The sequence below is a fragment of the Bubalus bubalis genome, chromosome 5 (genome assembly GCF_019923935.1).
Source record: "Bubalus bubalis isolate 160015118507 breed Murrah chromosome 5, NDDB_SH_1, whole genome shotgun sequence".
In the NCBI taxonomy this organism is placed as follows: domain Eukaryota; kingdom Metazoa; phylum Chordata; class Mammalia; order Artiodactyla; family Bovidae; genus Bubalus; species Bubalus bubalis.
In genome coordinates, this window is record NC_059161.1 from 19625349 (window position 1) to 19641127 (window position 15779).

Below are 15779 nucleotides of genomic sequence, written 5' to 3' on the forward strand. Positions count from 1 at the left end.
CACATGAAGGCCTCTCTGACGTGGGAGGGAGAGTTCGGTGAGCCCAAATTCCCCCTGCATTCACCACAGACACGTCACTCCCTGCCTGGCAACTAGCTGGGCACTCCAGTGCCCTGCGGACAGCCCTCTCCTGTCTGGCCAGCCTCGCTTATCTTTCTGGCTGTGGCTTACAGGTCTGGCTTCTCTGCAATGGTGAGCAGGGGGCTGTATCCGCAGAAAACACTCACTCCACAGCTGCTGACAGATGGGCTGCCTCAAATGCAGCATCACAGAGGGGCCACCACGAGCCCATGGCAACCGGAAAGAAGACCACTAAGGTTCATGGAACTCTGGTGAACACTGCAGTGCCTTGGCACTCTCACATGTAAGACCTCATTTCACACGTGGCAACGATCTATTAGGGAGATATTATCATCCCATTTTTCAGAGGAGGAAACTGAGGCTGGTGGCTAGGGCATTGTTAAGCAACTTTTCGAGTCACAGTAAGCAGGGGAGCCAAGATTTGAACTTGTGTCGATTATCTCCTCAGAATCTTGCAAAGGGAAGACTTCTGTCTGCTCCCACGCAAGGCTGCTGCTTCCTGTAATCTTGATCCCAGCCAGGCCCTTGGCTGCACTGTTCCATTACCCACTGAGGGGCACTCCTGTGACTCATGGCAAAGCCTCCCTGACCCCAGGTTCTAGCCTCTAGGTCCCCCAAGCACAAGCCAGAACCTGCTTCCAGCTATCCTCTCCCTCCCTCACCTCTGTTCTCTTCCAGCTGGGAACAAGCTCCCGCCTGATTGGGCCCCGACGCAGCTGGCCCGCCCTGCAGGGCCAGCTGTTTGCTAAACAGGATGGGCTGGTGGAAGCTGTTTGCTTAGGGTGACAAGAGGCAGGAAGGAGAGGAAAGGGACAATGACACATGTCACTGGGGGTGGCCAGACTCCTGTGTGGGCCTGTCCCCTTTATACCAGCAACACTCTCTCTTCAGCCTATTCATCATCTTAGAGCTTTCAGCCTTCGTGGGTGGGGGCGAGGACGGGCTCCAGTCCCCAGGGGACCAGGGCTGTCTCTCTGGCCGGCTGGCAGCCAGGGCCACCTCTGGCCTCTGCACTGCTTTCCAGGGAGTCCAGCCATGCTGCTCACAGGCAGACTGGGCTCTCAGGAGGCCAGAATTTCTGGAGATTTGGAATCTGAGTAGTGTTTCCCAAACACCAGAAGCAATCTAGCAGTAAGCTGTAAAATCAACTCAGTGAATCACAGCCAGTATTTTTTTTTTTAATAAATAGAATAGAAAATATCAGTGTGTACTGCACTTACTAAGAACATTGTTTTATGAAACGACTGCTTTTAGGGACAACGGATCCAAATCGACTTCTGGATCTCCTTGTAAATATTGCTGGCCACAGTACCAAGATCTGAAAGCCACTGCTTGGGGCCTTAGAGCTGAGATGCACCAGTAGCGAGAACTACACGCGCTGCCTCTCTCTGCCGGGGCTGAGCGGCAGGCTGCCTGGGAGAGGCTGAGAGGTCACCACTCTGGTCTCTGCAGTTCTGAAGAAATGGACAGGTGACTCCCAGCCCAGCCCCGCCTGGCCCAGCCTGGCGCTGCCCATGTGGAGGCAGGAGAGGTCAGGGAGCCCCGCTCAGGGGCCCTCCCAGCGCCCCTCCCACAGCCACCTGGGCGGCTGGGGAGATGATGAATCACTTGAGGCACCCGGGCTGCGTGTTCTGCGTGACTCGGGTAGGCGCTGAGAAGCTCTGGATCTCCTGGTGTGGCTGGGCCACCTCCTTCACACCCACTGAGCCCCAGCCTCTCCCAGACAGAAACAGAATGTCCCAGGTGCCAGGCCCCATGGAACCCCCCAAGAAGGTCCCGACCTGGCCATAGGCCCATTACCAACCCTCTTCCCGGGGGTTGGGCAATAGCTGGACCCCTGAGCAGAACCCTCAGTGGGACCAAAACTCTGGCCTGTGAACAGGGACTCCTGCCATCACCCTGACTCTTTCCCTCAGCTTCCCACAAGGGGTTGCTCGCTCTGACTCATCAGAAGGAACAGAAGGCTCCATGCTGCCCCTGGAGAATAATTTTGAATATTTCAAGTTACATATCTTGGGGCTGGGGATACGGGAGTGGTCCCATCATGGGAGTCTTTAATGTAAAAGAGATGGTTAATAGAAAATGTCTCTGCTGCCTCCTCTAAATGATAACAGCAGCAGCTGCTGCCTCAGGACACCTCCCAGGCCAGTGGAATGGGGGCTTAGGGCCCCCACCCTAAGTGGTAAACAGGAGTGTGGGAGGGAGCTCTCTTGGACCACAGAAACCCTGAATCCAGCAGGAGGTCACTGGCCATGAGAACAGGACCGTCTCATGGACTCAGAGCTGGAAATGGCTGGAGGAGAATGTGGACTCAGAACTGGACGTGGCTGGAGGAGCCCAGGGTCTTACTCTCCAGAGGAATTCTCCGGGTGTCCTCAGGCTCAGATATGGTTCACAGTTCCACCTGGCAATTGAAGCCCCTCAATTCAGAGATCTCTTGTTCTGGGGACAATGCTTGGCTTTTCAGTCTTCAAAGGCATTTCCTGCTTAATCCTAGTGGAAGCAGAGGAAACTGCTTTTCTAGATGCCATTCTGGGGGGCAGTGGGGAGCAGGCTAATTATCTATGGCTGGAGAGAGAGATGCGGATGTGGATTCTTTAATTTGGAGGAGAACTAATTGGATTACAGCCGGGCCTGAGCCCTGAGGAGGGCACACAGCCTTGCTGCTCTGGGCTTCCCAGGGCCTCTGACGTGAGAGCCTTGGAAGGCGTCCAGATGCTAACTAAGTGGCTGATGCCCTGCGGGGGGCAGGCAGGGTCTCATCAGAGCACTCATGCTGCCTGCAGCCGGAGCCGGGTGACAGGCTGTCATGTGTCGACTCCTGTGATGGGTATCCCTGCAGCCTGAGGCACGGGCTAAGGCTCTCCAGACAGGTCACTTCCGAGACACTCAGGTTCAAGGCACTGGCCTGAGGAGGATGAGGCCTGCCAGTGTCTCTCAGGTCCTTTTTGGGGAGACTATGAGGTCCCCTGAGTCTGATCCTGCCTCCAGGTATGTCAGAGCCTAAACCCTGGTTTTACATGGTTGAAATCAGCCCTCTAAGGCTGGGAGGTCGGGGGGCGGGGGAGGGGGGAGGAGTTGATTGGAAAGAGGTTCCCAGGAGCTGGGAGCTCTCATCAACCTAGGGGATGATCACTTTTCACAGCGAAAATCTGTGGGTCCCAACACCACACCACACAGCCCCTTTTTATAAAGGGGAGAAGGTCGCACACCACGTGAGCCTGTTCCTTTTCTGCCTCCCAGTTCACAGGCCTTTCTGCCTCTAGAGAAGGCGTCTCATCAAAGCACAGGACTCCAGGGGCTGGGATCTAATCAGGTCAGGCCCAGAAGCCTGGGAGGACCCCCACGGAGCTCAGCCGGGCAGATGCCAGGGAAGCACCGGCAGCTGGCAAAGTGCTCCAACAACACTCCCCCGCTAGGCCCGCACTGCCCTCTCCCGGTCACACACCCTCACAGTCGGGAAGCCAGGGATGTTGAAGTCTCTGCAAACTGCGCTGTTGGTCTCCTCAGCACAGTCCAGAGCAGCAAGATTCAGCGCCGGCCTCCAATCTGAAATGACAAAAAAAAACCCTGGGGTAAGTACACGCCATCCCCACCAATGCCCACAGTGCCTGTCCCAGAAGCTCTAAGGAGAAAGGTCGCCCCTTCTTCAAAAAAGGGCCTCTGAGATAGCTGGGTTATTCTGCATTTAGCCTGTGCTTAGGGCACAGTTACCCAGCACCAGCAGCCTACTCAGGACGGCAATCTGTGTTTCTCCATTATTCCGGGGTGGAGGAGGGACACAGGCTGAAGGGAGGTATGAGACCAGCCTGGCCCTCCTGGGGAAAAGCCTCTGGGAAGTTGCCTCAGCCCCTGCTGGCCTCTAGAGAGGGTCAGCTCCAGAAGGGTGAAGAGCATGCCTCAGGAGTTCTGAATTCCCCAGTGGACCCTCGGTGAAGGCTTCTGTGGCCAAAGGTGCTGGCTGTCAGCCCCATTTGGGTGGGTGGGACACAGGGCGGTGAGGACTGGCTACCCAACCAGAGATGAAGGCAGAGGTCTAGAGGAGGTGGGCGAAGACACCTGGGACCTAGAGCCGCTGGGAAAGAAGCCCTGAGGCCAGGTCTGGAAGGAGTCGAGCAGCGCCCCAGGCCAGTTGCTTGGGTACCCTGCTCCTTCGTCAGGCCCCAGGCCATGAGTCTCCCACTGCTGGAACTTACTAGCAGAGAGAACAATGGCACCAATCTGGGCCGCAGCCCAGGACCTGGGAAACAGAAAACAAACTCATCAACCAGGCAGGCCTCGTGAGCTCCGGCTCCAGGTCAGGTGCCCCGGGAGTACCCACCAAAGTGCCACGCTATGGTGAGGCTGCTCCTGCCAGGCAGGAAGACAGGCACATGAAGCTGCACAGACCGTGAGGTGGCAATGGAAGGGTGGTACCACGCTGAGTGGCACAGGGCCCTGGAGGAATGTGGCCACAGGGGAGACCAGCCCTGGGGACCATGCAGGGGCCCGGCAGGAAAGGTGGGAGTCGAGTGGAGCCTTGACAGTCATCGAGCTGCCAGGGAACCAGGGAACAGGGTGGGCAGGCGAGGAGCAGGTGGACTGTGAGGGCGTGTACACAGACCAGGCGGGCTGCAGAGGCGCTGCTGGAAGGCAGGCAGGGGCCAGCATGGGCGTGCAGGCAGGGGGTCTGGGCTGACTCCAACAGCACCCTGCAGCATTGGCATTTCCGGGCATGTAAGGGAAGCAGCAAGCCTGCCCGGGTATTCGGGGAGCCCACATCTTCCCCACAGGGCCCTTCACCTCCCATCTGGAGCACAGGATGGGGTGCAGTGGGGGGTGACACAGGCAGCCCACCCAGAGCCCACTGATGACAGGAGACTAACATCCAAATAACATCCCCAAGACCCAGGACCTCTGACCTCGCCCCAGAACTGTCCCTTACAACATGTGAAAAACCATCGGATCTCCCAAGAACTGTTTATGCCCAGAGGAGAAGGGTCACCCTCACTTCCATGACAGAAGAGCCAGGATACCACTGCATACCCTGAGCTAGCCCTCAAAGGAAAGGCTCTGAAGGTTCAGAGCAGCCAAGCTGGTCCTTCTAGGGGTGACACAAAGGAGGGGGTCTGGGACTGTGAGGCAGGCCAGAGGCAATGCCCACTTCCTCCCCACCCCCCACCCCCTCTGCTTTCTGGCTGGCAGTCTCCTCTTGGCACTGAATCCCAGTGGGAGAGAGACGTGAGGATGGGGGAGTGGGGCATAAATGGAAGTGTTCTGCAGAGACAGGTGAGCCCCAGCCTGTGATGCCATTTCCCTAATGTCCCCCCATCTCATTGAACCCCATTTAGGGAGCTCCTGGCTCCCCTGGCACAGAAGGACAGCCTTTTGAGCTACAAACACCTGCCAGCCCGAATGGCCTGTGTCCTTTGGTCTTACATCTAGCTGGCAGGGCAGCCTGCACAAATGGGGCTGTTGGTCAGTGATCAGGGTCTGCTCCGTGCTAGGCTTGGGACAGGAGCCCTCCTGCCCTCCCTGCCACTCTGCTCTCCCCATCCCCACCCCCACTGTGGGCACCACGTGGGAGGGACAGAGTCAGGCAGTCCAGCCGGGAGGGACAGAGTCAGGCAGTCCAGCCACGCGGAACCGCTAATCCCAACCAGCTTCCGTGTCCTGTCCACCCTCCCTCGCAAGTCTCCTCCCGCCCACTCCCTAGTCTAGTCTCTTTTTCCTGCTCCTGGGTTCTTTATCTCTAACCTCACCTCTAACCACCCTCCCAGTGAGCTAGTGCAGGGTTTCTTGTCCAGATGAAATGTCTCATTTCCCTCCTGGCCAAAGTTCTACTATGCTCTATCACCGGCTTAGCTGGCCTCCAGTGATCTTTCCTATCTGCAGATCTATGTCACTCTCTATTCAATATTCTTTGGTGGCTCCCATTGCATCTAGATAGGTATAAGGCCTTTTTTGGTCTGGTTCCTCCCCACCCAGCATCCCCTTACCACTTCCCCAAATCATACCCCAGGAACTCTGAGGGTTTTCTTCTTTCTTAAAAGCACAATGCTCACCCAGGCTACTCCACGGCCACCTATACCCTTCTAACAAACTTCCAGTTGTCAGGTACAACTCAATTGGAATAGGATTTTCCCCTAGAAAGAGTCACCTTCCAAGCCCAAGGCTCAGGACCCTGTGCTCGTTTCCACCACACAGTTCCAAGCCTGTCCATCCCCCAGCCTGTCCATCCTTGCACCCTCCTTGCCAAGCTTCCGCATTATCCTGAACTCAATAGGTTCTCAGCGACTATCAACTGAATTACACAACTGACCCCTGTCCAAGGGCTGCTTCAAAGAATCCACCTGCCAAGGCAGGACCCAAGTTTGATCCCTGGGTGGGGAAGATCCCCTGGAGGAGGGCATAGCAACCCACTCCAGTATTCTTGCCTGGAGAATCCAATGGACAGAGGAACCTGGCAGGCTACAGTCGGTGGGGTTGAAAAGAGTCAGACATGACTGAGCAACATAGCACGCAAGGGCCACTCCAGGGCTGGAACATCTCCCAGCCACATCCTATCCTCAGGTTCAGGTAAGGAGTGAGGTTAATGCCCGTCACCTGCAGGAGCAGGAGAAGCAAACTGCTAGGGACAGGATGGTGCCCTGGATCACAGACAGAGCACCCCAGAGCTCCTTTCTATGGTGCCTCTCCTACCCAAGGGAGGCCCAGCCAAGTGTAAGAAGTACAAGTCACCCTGTAGGGTCATCTAGCACATTCCAGGCTCGGCTTCTTCAGCTCTGTATCTAGGGCTCTGGTCATTTAATTTGGGGAGACCCCCAGGAAAGATCCAGCTATTCTCAAGAGAGTCAACAAGTCAATTAGATCTAAGGGCGGAAGAGAGACAATTTTGAGTCCTTCCAACAGTGAGGGCCCCTGGCCAGGGGTCTCACAGGGCTACTTGGCAGGGTGACCGAGGACAGCAGGCCTCAGCTGCTCCTCTCTTCTCAGAGACTACAGGCCGCTCTCCCTCAGGCCAAGTTGTTGCTTGCTGCTCGCTGGGGAATGAGGCTCTCAAGGGACTGGCAGGGGGTGGCGGGGGTGGGGGGGTGGGTTAGGACTCAAAGCTAGTGTTCCATGAGCACCCATGGCACACTCCAGATTCTCTCACCCCACCACCGCCCCAGGCACCATTTCCCCTTGGTCGTCAAATGAGGACAGGGACCAAGAGGCCTCCAAGGGGCCAAGGCCTACCAGACCCAAAAACCCACTTTCATCCCTCTACCTCACCAGGGTCAAGACACTCCCTTTGTATTTTTGCCATTTGCTCTGATCACCAAGGGCTTCCCTGGTGGCTCAGCAGGTAAAGAATCCGCCTGTAATGCGGGAGACCTGAGTTCGATCCCTGGGTTGGGAAGAGCCCCTGGAGAAGGGAAAGGCTACCCACTCCAGTATTCTGGCCTAGAGAATTCCATGGACCATACAGTCCATAGGTTCGCAGAGTCAGACACGACTGAGCGAATTTCACTTCACTTCTGATCACAACCTTCTCCATGAGAGAGAGAATGGTTAAAACGGTTTCCTCTTCTAGCTACATACCATTCTCTGCAACACACAAGGGTTGGTCAATATCACAGACTCAGCCCTTACTCAGATGATGATATCAGGCATGTTAGGTTACTGCATGCCTTATTTATGTAGTTTAATGTGCACAACTCCACTATGAAAAAGTAAGAAGGTATTTAGCTCTAGACCTGCTTTTTTAGACTGTAAAATAGAGATCAGATAACTGTGCCCAAGGTACACAAGTAATCAGTGGTGAACACGGGATCTGAACCCAGGATTTGAGCCTCTCTGTTGGTCTCGAGAGGGCCCGGGACACAACAGAGAGTTACTCTGTTCAGCCAGGAAGCTCGGAGGGGATGGGGTGGGGAGGGTGTTAGTAATGGGGAAGGCTGAGGTTGGGGGGTGGTGGTGATGCCTGGGAGTTCTCAGCTCCTGGCTCCTGGAAGTCTGCGACTCTTCTCTTTATGCCTTGATTCCCTCTACCTCCAGGAAATGGAAACCCAGTGCCTCTTCTTACCAGCCCCAGCCCGAGGGGGAGAGGGAGGCTGGGGCCAGTCAGGTGCTGGGAGAGTCCAGGCTGAGGAATGTTTCTCAGGAATATCAATGTCAATACCTTAATGAGCCATAACGACCTACACAGATCTGGTTTGACACTAGTCACCGCAGGTCTGACGATTCATCATTCCAGTAACAGCACCAGGAATAAAGATGGCCTTATCTGGGTGCCCCGCTGGTAAAGCTAAGCCACATTTAAGGGAAGTGCCCTGCTGTCAAAAAGGAACACAGCTGGGTGGAGGAGGCTTTCTAAGGTGTTGGGTGACTTAATACTACAACCTGCAGGCCTAACAGCAAATAATCAGCAGACTCAGCCCAGCCCTCCTCTCGAGGGAGAAAAAACTTCCCTATTCAATTACTGCCCTGGCAAAGTAATCTCTCCACTGACAAGAGTGTAAGTGAGCAAATGGAGGGGCTGAGAGGGGAGGTTTAGGGTAGGCAGGGGACAGCTGTAGACCTTGGGCTGGTGGGAGAGGGAGACCTTGTGGTGAGGGGGGGTGCACCCCTTCTGGAGTCACGGGCACCGTCCCCGCCCCCACTCACAAGGCCGGGAAGGGGCACTGGACCCAAGGCCTGCTCACGGCCGTCACTGGCCGAAGCACCATGAGCACCTCACATCTCCTCTCTGGGTCTGTTTCCTCACGGGTCAAAGAGGGCCGAGATGAAGGTCTCTCAAGTCCTTTCCAGCTCTGATAACCACTCCTGCCAAGGAGAATGGCTGTGAGACCTCAGAGGGTGACGCAGCCTGGGCCTCTATTCAGGCAGAGGCCAGGCCTGCCCCAGCCACAGGAGCCAGTCAGGTGGAGAGGTCAGAACGCGATCCCACCTGAGTCTCTGGGGAGTCCTTCCGACTCAGGGAGCCAGAGCCAAGCCTAGGCTGTTCCCACCACGTCCCTTCCCCCTTGATGCCAGCTTCTGGGCCATGAGACCATGACATGGCCAAAATGCCTTCCCCGCACCTCACACCTGGCTGACACCCTGGGTCTGAGTCAAGGGGAGCCACGGCAGCAGCAGAAGCCCTGCTCCCCACGGCCTCATGGGGATCCCGTGAGGCTCGTGTCCGCAGTCTGCACGGGTGTTCAGTGAGCGGCTGCCCTGGGCCAGGCTCTACACCAGTAGCGCAAGGGTACCAGCAGGATGGGAGGGCCACACCTGGGAGAGAAAGCGGGGGACCAACACCGCTCGCTGTCACTCAGCACCCACGTCTCACACGTGTCACCTCCTCGCTCTTCACCTGCATTTACCCTTCCTCCGTCTCCCGCCTCACCACCTGGCTTGGCTCTAAAAAGTCAGGAGGAGCTGGGTGCAAGAACCTCCTCCAATGCAGACACAGAGAACAGACTTACGGACCCGGGGCTGGGTAGGGGTGGGCGGGGAGGAGGAGAGGCTGGGACTAATGGAGAGAACAGCATGGAAACACATACACAACCATATGGAAAACAGATAGCCAGTGGGAATTTGCTGTATGACTCAGGAAACTCAAACTGGGGCTCTGTGACAACACAGAGGGGTGGGATGAAGTGGGAAGTGGGAGGGAGAGGCTCAAGAGGGAGGGGACGTATATGTATACCTATGACTGATTCATGCTGATGTACGGCAGAAACCAACACAATATTGTAAAGCAATTATCCTTCAATTAAAAATAAATACATAAAAAAAAATAAAGAACCTCCTCCAGCATCTGTGTAATCTTGGGAAAGTTACTTAACTGTTTTGTTTTAAACAGGGCTATCTGTTGCTCAGATGTCTTCTCACAAAGATTGTATAAAGGCCTGTAATGGCCTAGAAAGGCCCTTAGCACAGTGCCTGGCAGAAGGCAAGTGTGTAATAAATAACTATTTAGATAAAGGCCTCTGTGACTTTGCCCTTCCCTGAATTCCCACAACAAGAAATGGCTAAGCCACGCTCCTTTGACCCTTTTCAAATATAGCTTCTTAGGGGTGCCAATTTCCCTGCTGGGTGATTTACCCAATAGTAATATAAACAGTGCTTTGTACACAGAAGTCACTCAACAAATATTTGCTGATTGATTAGCCAGTAAAGAAGCCTGAAGGTCTAAAAGGAACACAATTTCCCAAATGTATGGTGAGATAACAAGAGCTGCTCTGGAGGAGAAAGAGATGATCTGGGTCCTTAGAAACAGGTGCTTTGCCCCAGGGTAACAACTGCCCCAGAGAACCTAGCCCACAGGTTACTGAAGAAATGAGCCCTGGCAAGTCAGATTGAATGCCTGAGGCCAACTGGGCAGGATTGCACAATTTTCTCCCCCACTTCCACCCCGCCCATGACCTTCCACAGTCTCACTGCTCCTACCCAACACATTCATACCAAAGGCAGAGGGCAGGGGCCACAGGCCCCTGGGCCTGTGGTGGTGGGAGAGCAGCCCTCTGCTGGTCCACAACCAAACTTTCTCAAGGAACCTCAGAACGCAGAGGTGTTGAAGGGCCTCACCAGGAAACACCTCCTTGGACTGGAGTGGAGGCATTCTTTATCACGGCAACACAACACCAGATTGGACAAGTCGGTTCCCCCGACCTGATCCTGCTTAGGGAGCTGACACCTCCATGGCTCATGGAGACTCCAGGTTTTCACCTAAACCTCCCACCTCTCATGGACTGCGGTTCATCTCGAGAGACACCATTTTCCTTTCTAAGGGTAAGTTTTGACTTGCTTTTTTTTAGGGAAAGACTCTTACTTCCTACAGTGGGGAGAAGACCCTCATCTAGGAGCAGGCAGGATCAGTGTCTGGATGTACAATTCACTGGAAATCTCTAGGTTGCAAGAGAATGAACTCATGAGTCAGCTGGAAGGTAATCTTTCTGTCCATCACTCTCAAGATCTAAGAATCTTCTAGATGGAGTCCATCTGTAGGACTCCATCATAAGGACCTCTTATGGCCTCAAAGTAGAAACTGACCTAGCACTTTTTATGATGTTCAGGACCACAGTGTCCCCTGAACACCTAACACTGCTTAGGTGTTCAGATTCCACGTTCAACATTCTACCTGCCTCCTGCTTTGACAAGATGTGTAGATATCACTGAAATAGCATGAAGAACTGCTGAGAAAAGGCATATTTAGGTGACAGAACTGTAGAGGCCTGCAGACAAGTGTCTACATGTAATTTGGAGGGAAACTGGTTTATTGGTTTTGTTTTAAAATAACTTTCCAAGACCATATGGCTAGACCATATGATACATCTTTCCATCTGGCCACTTCAGGAACCACTGTGCAAGCTGCTCCAGGGAAGAGGGGGCCTGAGTTTGAAAACCAACATCTACAAATCTACAAATGTAACATCTACAAATCTACAAATGTAACATCTACAACATCTACAAATGTAACAACATCTCTGTGTGTTAGTCACTCAGTCATGTCCAACTCTGTGTGACCGTAGCCCACCAGGCTCCTCTGTCCATGGGATTCTCCATGCAAGAATACTGCCCTCCTCCAGGGGATCTTCCTGACACAGGGATCGAACTCGTGTCTCTTATGTCTCCAGCATACACAGGCGGGCTCTAGTGCCACCAAATGCACTACTCTACCACAAACAGTTAAGTTTATTGAAAAAAAATACCAACAGCACAGCAGGGGAACAACAGCTCCAGTTGTTTTCTCTCCAGGAAGAGGCCTATTCCCTAAAGACAACTGCAGTCTTCATTCAGTGACCACTGAAGGCCAGGAGCCTTGCTAGGGCCCTAGCACCATAAGCAGGAAATAGCTCCATTCAGAGCAGCATATCGGAAATACACCACTACCACATACCAGCCCCGCCCAAATACCCACCACCCGGGCTAGACAGATGGATGACCCCACAGGGATCCTGACTTGCAGAAAGGAAACTGAGATACTGTACATCAAGTACTTACTCAGGAAGCTGACATTCATTGTAGTAAGCATTAGATAAATATAAATTACTATGGTTGCCATATTTATTCAGCTCCAAAACTTAAGTTTTTAAAAACATTAACATTTCTGTAATGGAGGATGCCTTTAAATCTCTATCCATCTATTAGTGATCGTTTTATCCCTCTACCTCTCAGGCTGATAGTAAAAGAATGGCAATTGACGGTCTCTTTAGAATGAAGAAAACATGGTATTAGTGGCCAGGCCAATGAATGGTAAAATGGAGTAAGGGCCAAAGACACATCAAGAGGCTGCCCTCAATCAGGCCTCTGGGCTCCTTAGGTTAAAGCAGAAGGAAGCGGAGACAGAGAAGGAGGGCCCAGAAACTAAAGCTGGAGGCAGCAGGTCAGGAGAGGCCTGGAAACAGGAAACAGGGAAACTCTGCCTCAAAGATAAAGCTGAGAAAGGAGTCTACGTACCAGCTGGGTCTGCTAGCCAAGGGGTGGGGCAAGGAAGGAGGGAGTGGGGGTAAGAGGGCAGTCGAATGAGTACTGATCCCATCGCAGCTGGGGAACTCGGTAGGAGGGGTGCTGCTGCCACAAGGCTGAACTACAGGAAGCCGTGTAAGGTGTCAGAGAGGAGGAACAAAGGCGACCACGTCGCAGGCATTGGGGCCGTAAGCCGGCGGAAGACTGACATGGAAAGCAGGGCAGGTCTGCGGACCGAGACCGCGGGAAGACGGAGAGAAATTCGGGACATCGGCCAAGGGGAAAAAGAAAGCGAAGGGCGGGAGCTAAAGATGGAGCTGAGAGCTGGGAAACTGGGCGCGGGGGTGGGGAGGGGGGTGGGAAGGGCCGAAAGAAAGATGGGCGGAGGTGATGGGCAGGGGGAAGCGGGCAATGCCGAAGGGGGCTCCGCAAGGCAGGTGGCGGGGATCCGCCCGGATGGGACGAGGAGAGCGAGCCTCCCCCCAGCCAACCCCGGCACCCGCTTTCTCACCTTTAACGTCGTTGGCCAGTGCCTTCCACGTCGGGGCAAAGGCGATGCAGTGGCCGCACCAGGAGGCGAAGAACTCCACCGCCCAGGCGCTGCGGGAGCCCAGCACCTTGGGGCGCACCGTGTCCGCCCGCAGCAGCGTCAGCGGGTCGAAGGACGAATAGAGCGCAGAGCGCGGGGCCGCGCCAGCGCCACGCACCGCCAGCAGCAGCGACAGCAGCATCAGCAGCCGCGACGGCGGCGGCCCGGAGCCGCGGCCGCACCACCCCATCCTCGGCCGCCGCGCCGAGGCCACCGCTGCGTACAAGTTTTCGGAAGACTTGGAGCTCAGCGGCTCCGCCGCGGCACCTCTTGCCTCCGTCGGGAGGCGGAGCCCGCAGACCCCGCCCGCCATGGTCCGGTCCCGCCCCTGGCCCCGCCCTCTGGCCCCGCCCGCCGGCCACAGAGCCGACGAAGGCAGAAGCCCGGCGCAGGTCTCCCAGCCTCGCTGCGAGCGCCTCTCTTCGCCGTTCGCCGAGTCCTCAGAGCTACTCGGGTTCTCGGCTCCGCCTACAAAAGGCGGAGAGCGCAGCCCAGGCCCCCGAGCCCCGCCCGCCAAATGATAGGTGTGGAACATACGCTGGGGCAGAGTCCCGGGCGACAGAGTCTCTGGGCGACCCGGGGAAGTTGTTTGGCTTCTCATGGGCCCCGTATCCAACGGAAAAGGAATCCGTTGGAATGGATTGGACCGATGGACGTTGTTCCCAGAAAGTGCTGGGGATCCCACCAAGCGACGAGAAGTTGTGACTTAGAAGCATGTGGGAGAGAGGGAGGGGTGGAAGGACAGTCTCTTGAGTGTGTAACCACCATGACCCCACGGGGATCAGATGTGTCCACACCGCCTGAGGCCTGTGACCATCCAAGGAAAACATATTTGAGGGCTTCCTGGTAATGAATTAGAAGCCCCCTCCCATCATAGACTGGACTGGATTGGCGTGGTCCATTGGGTGGCGTCAGAGTTTGCTCAGCGCGCAGTTCTGGCCACCGGGCTCCCAGCAGCCCAGGTCCCCCACATGTAACCCTCCAGTCTGCTCACGGATCTCCATATTCACTTACATATCCCTCTCAGGAGTAACCCAATAACTAATCTTGTGTGCGTGTGTATTAAAGTGTTAATGATTAATTTTCCCTGCTCTACCTTTTATAGCTCCAATGCTGAGTTATCTTCAGGGGAGCAGGTGTTCCTCAGAGTGTTGTCACAAGTGATCTTTTTCCTCTGTGCCTCCTGGGTTAGCCCACCTCGCTTGTAAGTCTTCTGAGACTAGATTTGTTATTCATTCAACATTTATCTAGTAGTTTCTTTGTGCGAGGCGCTGCTGTAGGTACTAAGGCTAAGGCAGTACATAAAATCAAGATTCTACAGTCATGGAACCTACATAGACAAGGATAGAAACATGAATGTAAATCCTGTGTTGACAAAGGTTCTGAAGAAATGTACAATAAAGTAAGAATACAGTGACAGAGGAAGTGGTATTTTATTTGACAGAGGAAGTGGTAATTTTATTTTAGATAGGGAGGTCAGGGATAGACCCATCCCTGATATTTACAGGGCCAGGGCAAACAGTGCACATGGAGACAAACATATCACGTGTGTGTGCTCAGTCATTAAGTCGCATCCGACTCTTGGCGACCCCCATGGACTGCAGCCCTCCAGGCTCTTCTGTCCATGGGATTTCCCAGGCAAGAATACTAGAGTGGGTAGCCATTTCCTTCTCCAGGGGTTCTTCCCGACCCAGGGATCAAACTCATGTCTCCTACATTGGCAGGCGAATTGTTTACCACTGAGCACCTGGGAAGCCCCACACGTATATCTACCTAATTTAAAATTATAAGCCAGTCTAAACTTAGGTAAAATTCCTGTCCTTTCATCTTGACAAGTACACAGTCACAAAAATCTGGAAGGCCAAACTTAAGTTTAGGATTCTCAGACTCCCCCTAAGATGTGCACTGGAATGGGGCTTCTTGGGTGGTAACTGGTCCCTGTCCCTCAAACTTCCTCCCATTCTTTGCACCCCAACTCTGTCCCACACTTCATGGGACTTTGTGCCTGCACCTATAACATCCCTGTCTGCACATCTGAGCTCCAGCCATACCTTTAGCAAATAGCCCGTCCTTGGTTCCTCAAGAGAATAGACCTTGAGGAAAAGGCTGATGTAGTCTCTGGAAGTTGGCCTGGTGCTCTTGGAATGGGAGTTCTAGGGTCTCGGGTACTCCCTGTATGATCTAAGAAGAGGTGAGGCACAGGAGTTTTGGGTGGGCACATCCCCTTGACCCATGGGCTTCTAACTCTGTGGAAAGGGGCATGGCTGGAAGAGGACTGGAGAGCTCAGAAGACAAGGTAGGGGGTTCCTCTTGCCCCCAGTCTGAAGGCAGTTCTAATGAGGTAATATTTGATCAAAAGACCCAAATGGAGAATGGGAGGGAAACTTCTGTCAATGTGGGAGAAGAGCATTCCAGGCAAATATCTGGAGGCTGGGGCTTTTGCTCCCTTCATCCATTCATATTCTCTGTGCCAAAGTCTTGAACTGCACAGATAGTCCCCTAGCAACCTGGGTTTCCCAGGAATGGATGCACTCCAGTGGTGAGATCAGGTGCCGATAAAAGTCAAGTGCCTTCATTCTGTTGTTAAACAGTGTTGTAGTTATCTTCCCTAGGGAATTAAGGGGACAATGTTGGCTGAACGTGAAGAGTACCTGGGAAGGACAGCCCATGTAAGTACACAAAGACTTGTTTG

General features: G+C 54.1%; 1 protein-coding gene across 2 annotated transcripts in view; it reads right to left on the bottom strand.

The window, feature by feature from the left end:
- The window catches only part of QSOX1 (quiescin sulfhydryl oxidase 1), a 41294-nt gene extending 27591 nt beyond the window's left edge, over positions 1-13703 (bottom strand). For both annotated transcript variants that reach the window (XM_006048590.4, XM_006048589.4), the window contains exons 1-2: positions 13010-13703; positions 3530-3630 (exon numbers count right to left, since the gene is read on the bottom strand). In XM_006048590.4, the coding sequence (XP_006048652.3) occupies positions 3530-3630; positions 13010-13688 (780 nt within the window). In that variant the 5' untranslated portion in view covers positions 13689-13703. The remainder of the gene's footprint in view (positions 1-3529; positions 3631-13009) is intronic.
- Positions 13704-15779: the final 2076 nt, after the last annotated feature.